The following is a 21,276-nucleotide window of genomic DNA, read 5'->3' as shown; positions in this document are numbered from 1 at the left end:
ATTTCACACAAAACCTACTGACCTATCAAAAGTCACTATCTGTGTTTGCCAATTCTCTCTATAGGACAGATGGAAAACATAAAATGGCTTGCACTTCATTTCAAAATTACCATAATTTTCCTAATGAAAAGGTTATACTTTATTTTATAGTTAGCCAGATATGCTGTTTCTAAGCATACAACCAAATAAAATTTTCCTGATGCTCAGCATTGTCTTTCTTTTTCCTGATGCACCTTCAAAGCACAAAATATTAGGGCAATAAAATCATGCCTAGAGAAGTCAACTGTGAAGAACAGGGAAAGAGAAAAAAAGAGAAAAGAGAAGAGAAGAGAAAGGAAGAAAGAAGAAAGAAAATAAGAAAGAAAAAGGCACACCTCTTGAGCACACCATCCACATTCCGGACCCAGAGCAAGGCACTTGGTGCAGGAAGCTGCATTCGAGGATGTACATCTATTGTCTTCTGTAATGGAGGATAAAATGAGGTGTTACTCTCATATTGAGAAGTATATACAATTCTAAACCAAAATGTATTTTGAAAACCAAAATAAGCTGACCAATAGTTTTAAGTACATGACACTAAAAAATACATAATTTCTTTGGGAAGGGGCAAGGTTAACTACATAACAATTAACAGATACATTTCCTGGATAGTTATTATTTGGTTTTATAAGGTTGGAAAAAAGTAGGGTGATTAAAATGTAATTTAGGTAGGTTTGGGGTTTGGCTTGAATTCTACTACAATAGTAAAACACGATCCACATTTTTTTAGTGTGCTAATGTTTCACTATATTTCATATTATCTGAACTAATGAGGCATTTTTGGATCTAGAATTTTTCCCTGTAAATATAGTCATACACTGACCCCAATCTGAACATGTCAATCTATGTTGGGTTATAGTGAATTAACTTTCTGAAAAATGATCTTGATTTCTTGAGAAATGATGACATATAGAATAAATGGGGATTCTGATTGTGTTAATATTGATTATTTTGGCTTGATGGGTATCAGAACCAAATGTAGCAGCATGATTCAGCATTTTAGATACAAAGTAACTGAATGAGTTTAGTTTACCCAATGTAATTTTTCTTACTAGATCACTTCCAGATTGTGACCAATTCACTTGTCCATAGATTCCCACTTGGCTGTGACATTTTAGTAACGTGGCTGTGCCTGGAAACTATTTACCTTTATCCCTAGCCACTAACTACTTGTATCATTATAAGGAGGCTCATCATTACGAGATTAAACACATAAAATATAATAAAGCATGAGTCATAAATTATTTTACCATGAGTTTTTAGTGGAATAATCACATACTTCCTACAGTCCATCCTTTACTATGAAATCACTGGACACTGGAAATCACAGCATTTTATTCATCTCACCCACAGGCATACAGTAAATAACACATTCTAGCTGTAAGTAGTTCACAGTCTGGGTGAGGAGATAACTATATAGGCAAACAATAAAATACAATGTGATAAGCACAACGAGAGATATCACCAAGGCACTATGGGCACACAGTTAGGGGCTTCTCTGCTCTGGAGGGAAGGATAGGGGTTGGGGGGAGAGGGTATGTTTAAGGATGACTCCATAAAGGCAGTGATATCTAGTATGTCTCTTTGACATTTCACTTTTTTTCTTCTAATCTGTGTTTATCTTTTTAAAAAAATGTAATGAAAGAGGGCCACGTGTGTTTGTGTGTGTATATACAATCACACAGGGATGTGGTAGTTTGAAAAGGGATGGAACCCACAAAATTTCTGGTTGTCCCCATCCAATCAGTTTTTCTTTTTCTTCTCTCTCAACTTGCCCCAACATTCTACAATACAGGATTAAAGCTGCTGTGACCTAGAGGTGGCATGTGGTGGGCTTTGGCAGTGGGAAGATAAAAAGAGAAACTCCAAGAGAGTAAATATAGCAGAGAGGTACTAAGTGGGGTAATAGTGAGCACCCTTCCTCTGTATTTCCCCAGACAACCAACAGGTTAAGCCAAAACTATCCTTCCTGAACACTTAACGGCAGTTCCATTATCTCCTCTCTGTGTCCCCTTGCAGCCTTTGTCCTTGGCTTTATACCAGCTTTTGATAAACATTATCTAGAACTTCTTTACTGATCTGTCCCAACCTGGCCTAGCTAAAATAACTGATGTTTGGGCTGCCTTTACTACTAGGGTGGCCACCTAACTATGAAAACTCCATAGCCTAAAATCCTTCCATCTGGCTTAGCCTGCCAACCTATAAAAGGTGCTTATTTCTGAAGTATTCAGAGGAGAGAGTAACCTTCTTAGTTTTGTTCTCAGAAAGAAATCAAGCACATTTGCAGACCTAACTTAGCCTTCACTAAGTCTTAAACTTGACCTGACTGGAATGTGGAATTAAGTCTATTTCAGTTTAGATTTGACTAGCTCTTTCACTCAATAGGTAGGACTTTGGCAGTTAAGATTGCACTCTGTTGGAAGGGAAGCTGAAGCTTCTATGACTATAGTCTTTGTTTCTAATAGTTGTTAGACTGTGTCCTAAGTTAACCCAGATTCAAGGTCAGGTCAGTCTCCTACTTCCAAGACACAAGTTGTAAATAATGAGTTTACAAGCAAAAATCTGTTTTCTTTACAGTCTGCCTTCTGACCATTTGTTTAAAAAAGTTCTAGTGCCAACTTCTGTTCTCAAACTTCAGATACCTAAGAATGATGACCAACAGGGCTACAAACTTTGGTCCTGTCAATACTTCTCAGGTTCTAGGGTTGACATTTCTCAGTCTACATAATTATAGGTAAAATGATCCCATAAATGGATATGGATGGCATAGGCCTTATGATTCTGCAGAACTGGAGGAGGGCCATAAATTGAACTCCATGGGAATAATGTCAAATGTTAACTGCCGGAAAGTGTCATGGTGGGACTTTAGAGAAGACAAACCAGACACACTCTGCTAAGCAGAATCTTAAGGCTTTTTCTTTTTAATTTTAAATACACATTAAGGGAATACCTAACATGCAAATATCACACCAATTAAAGCAGTTCTTTACACTGAATGGACATGCTACTAGGGAGGCAGTTAGTCAATGTGTGCTAAAGGGATGTGTGTGTGTGTGTGTGTGTGTGTGTGTGTGTGTGTTTGCCAGGCACGTTCATGTAAGTAGAAATATTACACTGAACACACATCAATGCATGAGTGCTGTTTACAGACACAAGCAGTTTGTCATCAGCCTCTAGGTCTACTCAGTCCATTCGCTGCCCCATTACGGATGCAACATCACAGGAGGCTGCTTTCCAGTGGAGGTTTCCTAGCAGTCCTCAGCACTGACACCTTATTAGAGGGTGTGCTTGAGTGGTTCTTCTTCCCACTCTATGAGAGTGGTAGCTGCCCATCCAGTGACGTGGCATAGCACTGTATTATTTAGCATTGTGTTTTTATTAAAGATACTTTTTTTTTGTGGATCCTAATGGAAATTAGGAAAGACAATAGAAGCAGAATCATATTTTATACCATGTATCTTCAGAACCCTCTTTTGTGCTCATTTGCCTTATTCCTAACTGCCTCACAAACCCCATGTAATTAAAAAGTGTGCTACCAAAACAGAAATTAGTAAAGAATTTAATGTCATGTAAGTGTGTACATTCTGAAAATTTCTATTCCTTGATCTCTGAGCATAGGCTGAGAGTCTTACTTTTACTCATGTTACAACTAGAGGTAACAGATGTGATGAGGTACCATTGCTAAATAGTCACTAGAAATAAAGTTCCCAATTTCCATAGCACTGTGACTCAACAGCGATGTGTTCTTAGGCTAGTTACCTAAATTCTGAGGCTTCATTTCCTCCACTGTAATGTAGAACTAATTATACCTATATCAAAATACTGATATGAGATGAAATGAGCAAGCATAAGCATGCCACGCATGGTGTGTAGGATATAATAGACACTCAGCAAAGGGATTATTGCAATGTTATTATAATTAGTGTTATAATAACTTACATGTGTAAGTTATTATATGTGTATACATATATTGTATGCATATTTAGATCTAGCTTCAAAGAAAAGGGAGGTGTTACATGTCTTTAAATTTGTCATAAATGTAATTAATCATCTTTCAAATGAAAGTCCTTTGGGTCATGAACACATTTTTATTTACTTATTTTTAAATTTTTCTTAATGTTTATTTTCGAGAGAGAGAGAGAGAGAGACAGAGCATGAGCAGGGGAGGGACAGAGAGAGAGTGAAACACAGAATCTGAAGCAGGCTCCAGACTCTGAGCTGTCAGCACAGAACCCAATGTGGGGCTCAAACCCACAAACCATGAGATCATGACCTGAGCCGAAGGCAGATGCTTATCTGACTGAGTCACCCAGGTGCCCCTTTAACAGTTTTAAAAATATAGCTAATATATAAAAATAAAAAGCTACTGCTTTTATTTTAGTTATTTAAGATGATTCTTAAAAGCCAATTTAGTCAAATATACACACATCAATCCAATCTGTTACAAATACAATTTTGGCATAACTATACTGGGTTACTGAAAATCTCTTACAACACCTTCATTTTGTTCACATTCTTCAAAGGGTACCTTGACTTAATCTGAATATTTTTCTAATTATTTCCCAGAATTAAATGTTTCTGACGCATGTGAAATGACCTTTATAACAGTCTGTCATAAAGTGTAATAAATATCCATCAACAACAGGATAAAGTACACAAAAATCAGGAAACTACATATTTGTGACTGTCACTTAAGTATTCTTTGTTTTGGATGATACGTTTATTCATATTATTTTGAGAATGTTTAATCTATAGAAGTAAGAAGAGAAGGGAAATGGACCAAAAAAGTAACTAAAAAAGAACATAGGGTTCAATGTTTACATTGGGATCTTTCCGTAAGTCAAGTGATCAGAGAAAGTGAAAGTTTTAGGAAACATTTCTAATGTTTTTCTGCTCTACAGTCTACACCACAAAATTTCAACAAAATTTAAAGGATGCCCAAAGTTATCTGGAAGAACCAACAATTAAAACTGATACAGATTTTAGTATTTTAAATTCAGAATCAATTATTCTAGATTCTCCTATTAAGAATAGACAGAATGATTTGTGAAGAATGTAGAAATGCATTTTTTTCCAGGCAGTATCCTTTTCTTAATTGCATTTACTATACAAATTAAATTAAACTTGGATAATTATTTAAAGCTACTTCCTTAAAAAAAATAAACACTGTTACAATGAATACATACTCTACTTTGATAGCAGTCAAAACCAGACAAATTGAGCACACATAGAATAAAGTTTTGCTTTATTTTGGAGTTTGCTTATTCTAGATGTATATCATGGCCATGTAATTGTTACAGATGTCTTCAAAATATATTACCTGATTATTGAAAGTTCTCTTTTGCACAGAAATTTAGCACGCTATCATTTGATGTAAAAATAAAAATGAAGCAATAGATTAGTGTTTGAATCACTTGCTGTTACCTAGTTATTCCAAGTTTTGACTGAGGTGCTGTTTCTTAAATGACCCTACAAAAATATAGGGAGGGAAGAGGTGGTTAAGACTACTTCTTTGAAAATCAGGCACAGGAAACAAAACCAAAGTCAGTTTAATTTTAAGAGAGATTAGGTAAAGGGGCATGGAAGAAAAGGCAGAAGCATGGGAAGCTCTTGGTAGATCTGAATAAGGAAGCTCTGAAGAGCTAGAGATGTATCATGAGGAAGCTAGTGACTAAGGGAGTATTGCAAAACAGAGGGAGCAAGGAAATAGTACAAGTACTTGTATTTTTCTTTTTGTTTTTTTTCCCCTTGGATTTCATATAAACATAATACAAAACCACATTATTTATTAACATTTTGCATTTGTTCTTTAACTTAGCATTTAGACTATATGAAACATAACTTTACTGTTGAATAGACAAAGAACAAGATATAATTAAAATTAAAATAATGCATCTGTGCCAGAACTTCAGCTTACTACAATAATTTTTATGCAACAAATGCATAGTTCATAGTTCTGTACTCATATAGAATTGGTAGAAAAATTCACTTTAATCTTTGTAATTTGGTACTAAATTATATATTCAGAAAATACTATTGTCTAGCAGCAATAATACCCAACCTAGAGCATTTTTCTCTCCCCTTTGCCTTTACCATATTGTTTGTTTCAAACTTGTAGCAAACAAGCATTCAGGCCATGGAAATGAAAATGAGTATCTTTATGGGAAAAACCATTTTGTCTAAATAATTTTGCTTCTACTTGCAATTAAAAAATATACCCATATTTTTGTTTGGTGAAAATCAGCTTGGATTCCTTTGTTTCTTGACTTCACTGTTAGCCGTTCCAGTGATTAGGTTTGATAGTCTCAAAATATATTTGGAGGAAAAGGTCGTGGTATGTTCAATATGTTCAATAATGTTCAATATGTATGTTGTGGCTCAAGAGAAAAGGTGAGGAAATGAGGACATTATAAGAGAAAAATAATTGTCTTAGCTCCCCAAAGAAAGAACCTGAGCTAGAGATTCTTGGAAAGTGATTTATTGAGAAGGGAAGTAAGGTAAGGTCAGGAAGGCCAGGCACAAAGATATTGCTGCAGTCAAATTCTGGTCTTAGCCTGATTCCACCCAGAACTTGGAGCACAAATGATACCCCAAAGTTGTCCCACTTTGAGGTAAAGAGTGGGTCTGGCTTTTATACCCTCCCATAAGTCAGTCATTGACTGATGTCAGTCCAGAGAGGGCTGAGACTTGGGGTGGCTTAACCTTTACACATTGCTGGGATGTGGCTCTCTTTGATGGAGGGAAGCCAATTTTCCACCAACGTGGCAACTGTGAACTGTTAACAGGCCAGAACTCAGAGCAGCTGGGCATGGTGCCCCAGTCTTATAAAAGGATGTCTAGACTAGCAGCAGCCATCTTGAGCCCTGAGGGAACCCTCCTACTGGAAGCCAAGGGTAAGAAAGGCAAAGGTAGGGGCGTCTGGGTGGCTCAGTCACTTAAGTGTCTGACTTTGGCTCAGGTAGTGATCTCATGATTCAGGAGTTTGAGCCCTGTGTCAGGCTCTGTGCTGGCAGCTCGAAACCTGGAGCCTGCTTCAGATTCTGTCTCTCTCTTTCTCTGCCCCTCCCTGACTCGTGCTCTGTCTCTCTCAAAAATAAATTTTAAAAAACATTAAAATAATTAAAAAAACATTTTTAAATGACAAAGGTAAAGAGGGCCCAGCCCCTCACAGCACCATGGAGTTGCTGCCCCCATTCTGGGTTGTCTCTCAGAGCTGTTTCTGAAGTAAGAGGAAAATTCACCTGGGTTTGAAAGATAATAGAAGAAAGACTTGAGCAGGATTAATGTAAATGCTTTTTTAGAAATGTTAGGCATAACATTACTTTACATGACATAGACCATCCACTCTGAAGAGATACATTTTGTTTTCCCTTGGAAAAGTAAGACTACTAGACTGTAGAGGGAAGGTGCTTGCATATATTTTCTTTCTATCCCCAAAATCCAAGTATAGCATCTGATACACACTCAGTAAATGTGTGATGAATAAATGCTAGTCTAAGTGGAGGTTGATCTGGTAGTTTAATTTCTGAGGCTTTTATAGCTCTTGATTATTTACATTAAAGAAATCTTCATTTCTAAAACCTATTTATTATAAAAGGCAATATAATTATACTTACTTAATGATACATATCTGGATGAACTCATCTTGATGTTTTCAAATGTGAAAAAAAATGAACCTACCTATAGGGGCAAATTTTTTACATCTAATTTTCTGATAATGTACAGTTCTACTAATTTGTGTTAAAGCAAGGGTAGTTTCTAAAAGAATTCTGAATATGTCAAGGGAATGATACTGAATTGAAGTCACATTTTTATTGCCACTATTATCAGATGCAAAACCACCAGATTCGCTTGATGTTTCATTATGGCTCAGATCTACATCAAGTTTCAATTAGGCAAATGTTCTTTGCCCCTGTAAAGTTGAGTATTTTTTTACTGAGCAGAATTTCCTTGTAATGCCAATGTTATGAAATAGCACTAATCTTTTCTTCTTGTTAATCAGGTTTATTAGGTTTTTATTGTAATCTTTATGTTTCAAGGACAAGTTTCAACCTCCCTCATTACACAGAAAAAATTCATGTGACCTCAATAGGGTTTTATGCTAGCATAAAGACTTTTGGAGAACAAAAGTGGGGAGAAAGCCATGTTCAATGCCAGGCAGGTTAAGAAATGTTAGGGCAATACTACACATTCCATTTGTCTGCCCTGCCCTGTTTGGGGCAATCCCAACGTGAGTCAGAATTTGAAGTGGGCTAGGATGGCATAAATCAAAATGCTAGTTCATGATGGAATTTACAAGAAGAACCATCATGAAGCCACTGATGACACTCATTTGTGTTGAAATGGGCCATCACAAGAAGGGTGGTCTGGTGAGGTCATATCACCAATGTTTCATTGTGATTCATATACACACACTTCAGTCAACTTAGCTTTGAAAAAATTATTGCAGCTTACAGTGGGTGATCGTATAAATTATGCTCTACATCAGAACACTTTTTAACACAAAAGAGGCCATTATTAAATACACTGGTGCAACGGGTATAAATTGGAACTTCTCAGGTAAGCTGAAGTCTAAGGTCATCCTAAATGTACTTGAGTTTGGTGGTGCAGAACAAGAAATAAAAACAATATACAAGGAAATCCATGCTAAGGTGACAGAAAATGTCAGGAGAAAGAGAATGCCATGAGTTAGTGATGAAGTAATCTCTTGACATTAAGGAGGACCAGACAGGTGCAATGCAGCAATCTTGTTGAAATTTGTGATTGTTTTTAGATTGTGTGTACACACACACACACGTTTATATGCTTATGTGTATATAAACATATATGTTTATATTTTATATTTCATGTATTTTGACATATTCTTAGATGTGGGAAAGAGATGAAAGAATATGAAGAATACTTGTTTGCACTTGAAAATGACTTTGCAGTTTATATTATTTTCTTGACAGGAAGTTTCTCTTGGTGGTCCAAGCAGGTTTTCAATGTGTAACAAGAATTTTTCCTGAAGAGGATCAAATTCACTTTTGCAATTGCTCTCTTACCTGAGCACATCAGTTTGTCTTCTGACACTTATTCATCTGGGGGAAATTTGCGAGGAAGTAAGAGACACTCAGTCAAAAAGAAAGATAGGGGTCAGGGCACAGCATCTCTCAGTATAGTTTTGCTTCTTCAGACTTGGAACTTGAGCAAGGATCAAAAATCTCAAGATTCAGGGAGGGCTCCAGAGGCCCCTCTGAGGCATATTCTGGTTAAAGCTGCATTTGTCTAACTTGGAAAAGCAATATTAGTCATGTGCTTTGTGCCTTGTTTTAACTGGAACTTTTCCATACATTCCAACTGTCCTGTTTATGAGGCACACTCCCTTTTTATAAAAGCCAAAATATTCACCGGTTTCCCACTCTGTTCCTCTAAATAATGTTTTTAATCTAACACACTAGAGGTCCAGGGGCTCTTCCTATTTTCCTCTCCAAGGTATGAATTTCCTTTCTCCCACTTAAAAAAAAATCACACTGCTATTCACATCAAAACCTCAAATGCCATACTTAAGTGTGTAAAAGAAATGCCCCAGGATAGTAGGAATGCATTTTATACCTTATTTTTTTTAACCTGAAGTCACATTGCAGGTATGCACTTGATTAGAACAGCAAAGAAACACTTTATATCATGAACAATTTTGTTCTAAATAAAAAAAAAATAAAGCCCAAAGTGAAATTTAGTTCATTTAGCATTTGATTTTCCTGCAATTACATTTCAAAGACGAAAAAGGTATTTATATTTTACTCTGTCACTTAAAAAAGCAAACCTATATATGCAACTGTATAAATTAGGGAAAATAAAAAAAAGAATAAATATTTATTAAGTGATTACTGTTTTAGGCCCTCTACCAGTTGGTGTTCTTCTATGTAACAATACCAAAAATAGGTGTATGATTTCATTGAAACTTTAGAAAAATCCTATGAGGAAATCATTAATATGCCTATTTTACAGATGGGGAACTATAACTTAGGGAAGAATCTCATCCTAAAGTCACACAGCTAATGAGTACACAGACCAAGTTTGAACCCTGTTCTGATTATAGAGGCTTTTCTCTTAAATAATGTCCTATATGGAACAGAGAATAACATAAAGACAGTTATACCAAGGTATGACTTAAAACTCTCACTAATTGAACTATTATTAGTCCTTCAGTGATGACTCAGTAATAATTCCTATGTACCTCAAGCTGGTTCTTTCATAGAAGTAGTATGTCATTATTTTTCCTATTATTATTCCCACTCTCGGGATGAGGATGTTAGATTCCCCCAGCAGGATTATTTTCTGTCCTCAGTACCAAAGACCTCCCTAAATACTACAGTGCTCTTTTCAAAGTTCATTTCATTTCCACGCACAAGGAGACTTTGAGTTTTAATACCAAAGCTCCAGCCTGAACATCTCACTGAGTGCCGAGTGCCTAAATTAGATTGGTTGGCACTTTTTCAGCACAAGGGAGAACTTCTTTTACAACCGTGTTTCCCCAACCTCTTGCCAGGGGACAGCTCTGGGCTGAATGCTAATTAGGCAGAAGCACTTGAGATGGTGTTTGCAGTTGCTATTTCCATTTGTGAATTTCCAGTTCTGCCCTGGAAGCCAAATCTGGAACAGGGAAGCCGGCAACTTGTTCTTGTCCTAACTGCCTATTCTCTGACCTTGGCTTGATAATTTAACTTTGCTGGGGTTTTGCTTCCTTGCTGATGAAGTAGAAAAAATCCTCCTCCTTTTTATGTGCTCTAAAAACACTTCAAAATGCAGAGTCTGGGTTAAAATGACATGATTGGATAGAGGACATTTGCTTTATAACATGCACAGTCCTGTTAACTTATGGGAATATTTTAAGATACAATTTATAATATGGGAAGACTTATTTAAAAATTTTTTAGCATTTACTCATTTTTGAGAGACATAGTGTGAGTGGGGGAGGGGCAGAGAGAGAGGGAGACACAGAATCTGAAGCAGGCTCCAGGCTCTGAGCTGTCAGCACAGAGCCCGACGCAGGGCTCGAACTCATGGACCAAGAGATCATGACCTGAGCTGAAGTCAGATGCTCAACCACCTGAGCCACCCAGGTACTCCTGTAAGATTTATTTTAAAAAAGCCACCCAAACCCTGTATGTTAGGTATATCCAGTTGCCCATCAGTAATCTGGTAATTGAGAATCATTCACCATTTTGAACCACAGGCACATGCAAACTTCTTGAAGGATAGAAATGTTCCTTATGCAGATTGTAGCAGTAGTGCCACAGGCCTATACATCTGTCAAAACTCACTGACACTTTAAAGAAATGCAGCTTATTGATGTAAATTATGCCAATACATCGTATTTAAAATTAGCATTGTAAATTAACTTTGACAGAGTATTTTTTTGTTAGCTAAAGGACAGTCAGTGCACAGTGAGGAAATATATTCCTTTCCTGATAGTATATACAAAAATAGTAAATTATGTGGTTTTTAAAAAGTAAGCCAATGACATATTACATAAATTCTTTAACTTACAGATACTTAACAGGTCCATTAGTGGGTAACTAAAGTCATTTATCCCTACTGTACTATCTGATTTGCATGATTTTTATTCAGGTCAAGGGGTATATTAATATTCTTTCAAATGGACTGATCCCAGTTGTCAGATGATAAAATTATTTTTCCAATTCAAAAATGAGTCTTTATATTCTACTGGGAACTTCTTGTAAGTCCTCATCAGTATGAAAAATTGAAAGGAGTACATATTAATACCAAATGTAAAATTAAGTATCTTAGTAATTCATACTATTATCGCTAATAATACTAATACAGCATGAAGTACACATTAATATATTTTATTTTTTTTAATTAATTTATTTATTTTTGATAGAGCAGAGGAGGGGCAGAGAGAGAGGGAGAAAGACAGGATCCCAAGCAGGCTCCACACTGTCAGCACAGAGCCCACTGTGGGGCTCGAACTCACAAACCTTGAGATCATGACCTGAACTGAAATCAAGAGTTAATTTCACCCAGGGCCACCCAGACACCCCTAATAATATATTTTATATTCTATTCTCTACAGTAAAGTTTCTTCTGTGCTCAGTGCCAAAGATGATCCTCAATACTTGAGTGTCTTTTATAAAATTCATCTTACTTTTGGGCTCACACAAAGAAAATTCTGAATTATAATAAGAAAATTTTCACCTGCCCTATAGAATAGAAATTTAATCTTCTATAATACTTCAATTATCTTAAACTATTTCAATTAATAATTGCCTAGTTTAACTTCATTTCCTGGAAGTTGACTAAGTACATCTTTATACATGTATGTCAAATGACAAGGCTTTACCTCATAGTTTTTGTGTATACTTCTTTTTTTTTAAGTTTGTTTATTTATTTTGGGAGAGAGACACCACAAGCAGGGGAGGGGCAGAGAGAGAGAGAGAGAGAGAGAATGTCACACAGGCTCTGCACCGTCACCGCAGAGCCCGATGCCAGGCTCAAAGCCACAAACTGTGAGATCATGACCTGAGCCAAAATCAAGAGTTGGATGCTTAATCAACTGAGCCACCCAGGTGCCCCACAAAAACCACCATAGGGTGGTGAATTCAGGACATTTAATAGTGATACTATATAACTAACTAATTTATTGTCTGTATTGTCCTATGAAATTCTTGTTCCATATTCTCCATATGTACCCAAATGGCCCAGCTATTACTTCTCCCTCATCAAAACTCAGCTTTATCAGAGTTCATCTTTCTTTGGGTAAATCTTCAACCAATGCTTTAATGTTCTCATTTTCACTGCCTGCTTATAGGGCTCTCCCCTAACTCCCTACCTCCTCATCTCCCAGAAATACCAACCTCTATTCTTTCGAAGTCCAAAGCTCTTATTCAATAGGACTCTCCCCATGTTTGTTATTACCACATGCTTTCCTAAATTTTACAATGTATTCAACCCCTTGCTTTTGGGTTTTGGCCTCATCTGATCCCATGTAATCACCCAAATTACCCACATATCTCACTATCTCTACTTTGGGCAGAACCATTAGTGATCCCTGGGGCCAGGGACCGTGGCAAGGAATTCTCATGAGGTATATTCTCATGAGAGGCCATTGGATGATGAAATCATGAAAGTAATATCTGACTTTTCATAACACCTGGAAGTCAATTTCTGCCCCACATGTCTATCACCAGATAATCTAGTCTGTGGCCCTGTTCTCAGAAAGCATTGAATTCTGGCATCAATGCTATGCTGACCTCCGAGAGTAGCCAACCATTGGTCCTGGACCAATACCATGTGCACCCTGACAGAGAACACTAGGCCTCATTCTCCAGCTGGGCTATGCTTCCTTCAGCAGGGCACAGGACATGCTGAGGAACCCACTCCCCTCTCTCATCCTATCATAGTCCCATGAAATGTCATCATGCATTGTGTGCCTTTGGATTCTTCAAGAGGCATCAAACAAACTACATCCTCTAAACTAGAGACTGGTACTAATAATCATTTAGTCCTTGTGTTTCCATTACCAACCTCAGAGGTTAGGCAATGTGGTTATATTACATTGGCCCTCACATTAAGGCTCTTGTTCTAGATAGTTTTAGTTGAAACACTCACCAAAAGGGATCTTTTTAATCAAAATTTCTCTCTTCTTGAGTGTTTTTATCCGTGTTACTATCTTCCAAATGAATTCCCTTGGAACTTGAGCCCCATCTATCATTTCTAGATAGCTTCTTTTGCCAATTACAATCCACTCTTCTTCAACTCAATAAATTCAATAAAAGTTCAAACCAAAATGCACAAAAAGACAATACAGCAACACCTTGGGAGGTATGCCTTATACTAAAAAAGAGACCAGCTAGGTCATTTTTTCCTTTTTTTTTTTTTTTTTGGCCAATAATACAGTTCTGCTATAATGAGTTCTTTGTTTCCAACTAGAACAGCCAGTTCTACAGCAATCCCTACACATCTCAAAACTTGCTTGCATTCTTTGTTCTACTGCAGTCAAATAATACCTTACACCAACCACTCCGCATAGCTAGTCCAGCCTCCTAGCAAGCTGGCAATAAGGAAAGACATTTCCTAGTTTGGCATTACTTAAGGCACCTTCTGTCAGCCTAATCTTGTAGAATTTTGAAATTTTCTTTTAATTTTTTTTCTTTGTTCAGCCTCAAAATATTCTAAATCTGTTTTGGAGCATAGCAATAATCCCTCATTCCATAAGGATGAAGCTCTCCACCCAGTTTCTTGCTCTACTCAGTATCTATAACAGTTACTAGGGAATTGTACTAAATATATGCTCCTCGGGAGCAGAAAAATGGCTTGTATCTGGGAAAATGTTTGTGTTCAATTCCTAGGATAGGACCCTGGTACCATATGTATATGTGGAACAAACAGTATCTCAACTGTAGCTGCATTTTACCACTGGCATATCTTGAAATGCCAACTTTTTCCATTGTAAAAGGAAGTGGATCCTAAACCATGCAAAACATCAAAATATCTTGGGCCAAAAGCCACTGCCCACATCACACACCTAATAAGACATCTTTGGTCCATTTCTTTAGAGCTGACATTTCTTGTCTTTTATCCTCCTGTCTTCATTACTAGACTTTCCCTCCATTTCTGAACTTGGTTTCTCCCATCAACTTTGATTTGAACTAGTCCTTGGCAGCTACTCTGATTCCTTACTCCATACAACCTGGGGACTGTGATTTGGGGGGGGGGGGGCAGTTCTCTAAATGAAACTGCACCAGTGCTGATCTGGAATGGCAACAGACTCTGTCTTGGACAAATGTAACAGTGTTTGCTGATTAAAACAAAACAAAGTAAAACAAAATAACAAAAATACCTGGGAATGAGAGAGAACACATCTCCAAACCATTATGATAATGATGGTTGGCTCATGGGTAAGGTTATCATGAAAAGGACACTTTTTAAGGCCGCATAAGCTGTTTTAAAATATGAACATTTATTACTTTAAATAACTGCACTCAAAAACATTTTTAAAAATCATCTTGAGTATATATCTAGTAATGTCACTTATAGTTTAACACTACAATTCTAACTTAATGATCATATTCTTATCTCCTAAACTAATTTTTAATTGGGAGCTTTTAAAAATAAGTTAGGGAAGGCAATTCTGATAAATCTGTTTAATATTAGTAGTTTTGGAGCAAGAATTGATCCCAGTACTTTTGTTAATTCAATTATAAAATCCCAATGGAAACCATTTTGACTTTCATTACATTTTTCTCTGATATGTAAATTAAGCTAATTTACTTACTCTGAAAACAGAAAGGTGGTCACATTAAGACTTATTTTTAAAATGAAAAATAGTTCTTTTAGTCCATGAAAGTAGTATGGAAATGTTTATTTTACCTATTCGTTCACTTACAGATATTAAATATATGCCAGCTGACTAATTCAACAAAGTTTGGCTAATTCATGTCAGTAAAATGTTCTTTTCTGTGACATATTTTAAATTAATAAGGGGAAATAAAAAGTAAAACTAAAAACATGCATATACTTGACTCTTACTATAATGCTCTTGGCAAGAAAATAGAATTCAGTGTAATCTCTTCACATCTTTGAGTTTACCAAGAGGCATTTAGTTACTAACAAAGAAAAGCACCTTGTCATGAGCTAGTTTTCCTTATGCAATAATCACTGGTGTTTTCATTGTTTGTTACTTTTCCTATAGTAATATATAAATTACTAGACAAGTCTGTCCTTAACTTCATTAGCGTGAAAAGCAAGAGTGAAAATAGTGGTGGGCATAACATGACCAAATAACAGTTACAACCCAGACTAAGAAATCATTAAGTGAAGTTAAGTTCTATTTTCCTATCTTGATAAATATGCATTGATAATGCTCTACAAGGCTGGATCTGAATTTAGAAATTCTGACTCTTTAGATTTCTGTTTGGGAACTGGCAGTGTGTAAAGTGTTGTCCCCTCCAGCCCTTGATTTGCTCCTCTTCTCTCTTACTCCTAGTTTTATTCTACATTGCCAAGTAGCCTATCACTTACCAACATGGACACTCCCAACATACATTTCCAAGCTCTGTTTGTTCCCCCTCTCCTGGAGTTTGGAATACAGTCTACCCACAGGATGGCCCTGAGAATAATTTGGGGCTGTTTGGGCAGAGAATTCTGGAGATGATCTAAAAGGGTATTGAAGACTGAATAGTCATATAGCCTGGATAACTTGCCTTTGGGGAGGGCCAGAAGAGGGACTCTTCTCACCTCCTGGAGGATAGTCTGTAATGATGATCGAGAGTATAGAGTCAGTCCACTCAGGTGTGAATTCTGGTTCCATTACTTATTTATTATTAAGAGATCTTGAAGAAGTTATTCAATATCTCTTTAATTTGTTTAACTATAAAATGGGAATGATCAGTGTACATACCTTAGAGGACTGTGGACATTAAAGGATATGTTGTGTTTTTTTTTTATGTTTATTTATTTTTGAGAGGAGGGAGGGGAGGCAGAGAGAGGGGGAGCCAGAGAATCTAAGCAGACTCTGCATTGTCAGTGCAGAGCCCAAAGCAGGGCTTGATCCCACAAACCATGGGATCATTACTTAGGCCGAAATCAAGAGTTGGACACTTAACCAGCTGAGTCACCCAGGTGCCCCAAGGATATATTTTTATTCTGTATGTACAGAAGGGTATCTGGCATACAGAAAATACTTCACAAATGTTAACTATTGTTATTATTTTAACTTTAGAACCCAGAACTGTACCTGACACAAAGTTGTAGATGCTTTAAGAAAATCTGAATGAATAATGATTAAATGGACTAGAATAGTCCCCCTTCAAATCTTTTTTGGTATTTGGTTAAATGATTATAAATTCCAGTTTGTATAATCTAAATAGAAATCAGTTTTAAAATACACTCTGAGGATAAAGGATCAAGATTACTTTTTAGACTTAATTATAAGCAGTGAAAATAATTATCACAGAAATTCAAAAGGAAAACAACTTTGTAAAAAGTAGGTTAAAAAATACCAAGTCTCTATTTTGATCTTTGCTAAAGATTTGCCTATAAAACCAAGAGACTGCTTTCTGGAGTGGACTGAGAAAGCAGACACAAGTGTATTTTACAGCATTAAAGCTTTTATAATAGAACTCCCTTTTAAATGAAAACTATATTTCCTAAAGTTCAAATCCTAATGAGGATTAGAGATACAGATACCCAATTTTAAACTAATCTTATTTGCTTAGATACCCAATTTAAACTAATCACTATTGTCCTCACCTCATTGAGTCCTTTACTTCAAATAGTTTATTAGGACCTACTGGGTGCCAAGCATTGGAGACACAGAACGAACAGGCAGTTTCTCTCCTAAGGAGGTACCAGGTGGGTGTGCAAATGGGACATGAACAAGGATCCAGAGGGTTAGGCATGGGATGCTCTGGAAAGGGTTTGTCTGTCATATGGAAGAGCCTGAAGGCAGTGGGAGCCATAAAAGATTCAGAGTAGAAAGGTAAAATGTGGACAAAGATTTGAAATGATGGAGACTGATTAGGAAGCTCATAGAATGAAGGATATTTCAGGCTTTCTCCACTCTAGTGGCATTGTCTTAAAAGGAGGGGATAGATTGGAGATACCATTATGGACAAAGAGTTGATGTTAAAAAACAAACAAAGAGTTGTTTGTTTTTAACAAAACAAACAAGTTGATGTTAAAAAACAAACAAAAGAGTTGTTTGTAACAAAGAGTTGATGTTAAAAAAAAACCCATTTTCCTTTAAGCATCTCACTAGTCTCACCCACTTATTTATCATCTTGTCACCCCTCCACTACCTTACAACACTTTTCTTCCTAGCTGTACGTGAGACTTAGATAACCTTTAATATCAAAGGAGAAAAAAATTCCTATTGCTGTTATCCACTTGGAAATCCTAAGATGTCTCCCCCCACCCTTTTTAGAGGAGCTAAACCATAGAAAAGATTGTGAAATGCCTTAAGTGGATGTACAAAGAAAACATAATAAGTTTAATGTCATCTTATTAAAATGGCCTGCTGTGACTCTCATATATGATAGTAGCCTGTCCTGGTCTCTCTCAGGACAATTCCTCACTCTGCTTTCTTTCTTCTTCTTTTTATCATGTGCGTATATATATCATAACATATTATCATAACATACATGTATGATAAAATACGTGTGTCATGTAATGAGATCTATATAACATATCAATCATACATATATGTTTATATATACATATAAGCACATGCATACATATATATTTGTCTTCATCAGTTAGAATGTAAGCATCATGAGGACAGGGATTTTGTTTTGCTGTCTGCTGTCTTCCTAGTGGCTTAGGCGTAGCCTTTGATATCTCATCAAACTTCTGCCTGAAGAGATACAGTCCCTTGTGCTCCTTGGATGGCTTCCTCAAAGAAGAGTAACAAGAAGAAGGGCTGTTCTGCCCTTAATGAGATGATACACAGGGAATACCCCAAGGGCATTCACAAGTGCATCCATGGAGTGGGCTTTTAAGAACCATGCCCCTCAGGCACTCAAAAGAGTGCCTGGAAATTTGCCATCAAGGAGAAGGGAACTCCAGATGTGTGCAACGACACCAGGCTCAACAGAGCTTTCTCGGTCAAAGGAATAAGGAATGTCCTACAGAGTATCTGTATTTGGTTGTCCAGAACACATGAGGATGAAGATTCACTAAACGAGCACTCTACGTACATTATCTATGTACCTGTCACAGCTTTCAAAAATCTATAGATGTAAATATGGATGAAAACTAACTGCTGATTGTCAAAGTCATAAAACTGCAATAAACAAAACAAAACAACAGCAAAAACTTCTGCCTGAAGAAAACATATTATTATATACCTTTAGCCTAGTATATATTGGAAATCCTCTCATTAACCAATACTGCTAGACATGGCTAATCATCGCAAATATTTAACAGCTGAAGGCCTACTTACTTTAGTAAAAATTCATGGAGAAAAATTAATATGAATATATTAAACAATATAGAGCATCAAGCTATAATAGAGTAGCTCCAAGCAGCTAGGAATGTCAAAGCCCTATGATAATCAACAGTCTGACTCATATACCATGATTTTGTCCCTTTGAACACTTTGGCTGAACAGGTAACCAGCTATGTAGTAGATTAGTCTCTTTTTCGTTCTCTCATAACCACAAGTCATGCACATCTGTAACACATTGGAGATCCTGTAGAAGGCAGAGTTACATTCCAGGTTACTCTCATAAAGCCACATTCTTCTCTTCATTCTCACTATGATAAGAAACTAACCATTGTAAGGTACATTTAAGAGAACTTGAGAGTGTTTGGGGGCTTCCACAGGAGGTACGCTTTGACCCTGCCCCAGTTCGCCAATCAGTATCCTCTCATCTGTAGTTACTCTGTGCTAGTAACATTGTTACAGGGCAGGACCCAGGAATCCCAATAGAAGGAGTATGTGAAAGTCCTCTTTCATGTGATAGTCACACTGAATGTATAACTTAGAGCAACATCCAGAAGCTTTTGAAAAAGGTATGAGGCGACATAACAGAGTTCAAATCTCATCTCTTCTACTTACTAGCTACGTGATTTGGAGCAAATTATTTATCTCCATTGTGCTTCAGTTTCCTCATTTCTAAAACAAGGATAATAATTCTACCTCTCTCATAGTATTAATATGACGATTAAATTAATATGGTGAATCATTTAGATGAGTGCATGATATAGAGTAAGAGCTACCCAACAGTTTGTTAAATTATGTGAGTTCTTTCCACTACATATAGAAGCCACACTTACATGAATTCTTTAGGATATAATTGGGAAAGTGACATTTTTAGAGATTAATGATTAGGTCACCTACTTAAGCTCAGTATTTAATTGTTCAATTTAATAAAATGCAAAATGAATCATCAGAAGATATTTTTTCCTATGGCTTCTTTTATAATCAATATACAGCTTACAGAATATATTTCATCAATAATTAGAGAAGATACATAGAGCTCAGCATTTTCATGCTTGCAAAACTCTAAATTTATAGACTTGGGCTGCATCAGGGACTAATTTTGAGTACCAAGAAGGACTAATCATATACAGTACACAGTTGGTTATGGATGTTGTTAGGTTATTTGAGGAACATGTAAACAGACTATTTCCTTAGGTCAGATAAAGTAAGATTCAGTAATATCATAAGTAATACCATTTTTATACCAGTTACTCAATGAGACTTACGAAACCAGCACAAAGACATCATTTAAATGACAGAATGCTATACAATAGGTATTATCAAGGGGGGATACTTTGAGCATCTGAACTTATTAAGTACAAACAAGAGAAGGGCTACATAACAAGGCAAACGTTTATTACTTTTCAAAAAAACTGATAGTCCAAGGATTGGCTCCTATTTATTAACATCTAAAGAAGCTGAGATCAAAACGATACCCTCTGACACCCAGCTAGTGAACAGTAAAATGACTTCGGGGAGCTGGTGCTGATTAACAAAATGAGGAATTTAACACCCAGCTATTTCACAGGTGGACAGAAAAGGCTCTAAACTGTTGAACAACAAAGACTGGGTTATCTCAAATACTTTATTTGCTTTGAGGAAGGTTCTTTCAAAATGGTGAACAGGAAAATTGAAAAGGCAATATAGTGTTGCTATATCATGATATTTCTCATGCCTCATAAAAAAATCAAACTGGAATGAAAACTGATTATCATATTTATCTTCTTATTACCTATATTAAAACCTATTCAAATATATCCCTTATTCACCTAAATAATATCTCCTGATCCCCATTAATACTTTATTAAAATTAAAATAATTTCCAAATAATTCATTAAAATATCTCCTGACTCCCCTTAATAATTCATTAAAATTATTAACTAATTTTTTCAGTCTAATCAAGGCTTAATTAGCTTACCAGTTTTATATGTTCATGAATAAATAATTTACCTTTAAACCTTAAACATACATTGGAAAAAATTATTAGCTGGCAGAATTATTCTGAGATAATTTTTTTATACATGGTCAGTCCTATTTTTTAGAGTCCTATATAAATGGTTCTACTTGAAGATATGGTATACTTCAAACAAAAAAAAAAAAAAGAGGTTACAATATTAAGTCAACTTTATCAAATGTGAATGGACACACACAAAAAAAATCACAGCCAAATTGGCTCATTGGGCAATTTTTTCATGTTTATACTAAATATAGAAGTACCTTTATTTTTCTTCTGGAGAAGGTTCTGTTAT

General features: G+C 36.1%; 1 protein-coding gene across 1 annotated transcript in view; it reads right to left on the bottom strand.

Annotated features, from left to right (window-relative positions):
• Window positions 1-21,276, bottom strand: part of ITGB8 (integrin subunit beta 8) — an 85,097-nt gene that overhangs the window by 57,473 nt on the left and 6,348 nt on the right. Inside the window, exon 2 of the mRNA XM_043589060.1 lies at window positions 375-460. Coding sequence (XP_043444995.1) covers window positions 375-460 — 86 coding nt within the window. The remainder of the gene's footprint in view (window positions 1-374; window positions 461-21,276) is intronic.

Source organism: Prionailurus bengalensis, chromosome A2, assembly GCF_016509475.1.
Source record: "Prionailurus bengalensis isolate Pbe53 chromosome A2, Fcat_Pben_1.1_paternal_pri, whole genome shotgun sequence".
Classification (NCBI taxonomy): Eukaryota; Metazoa; Chordata; class Mammalia; order Carnivora; family Felidae; genus Prionailurus; species Prionailurus bengalensis.
This window is presented reverse-complemented; position numbering and strand designations above follow the sequence as displayed.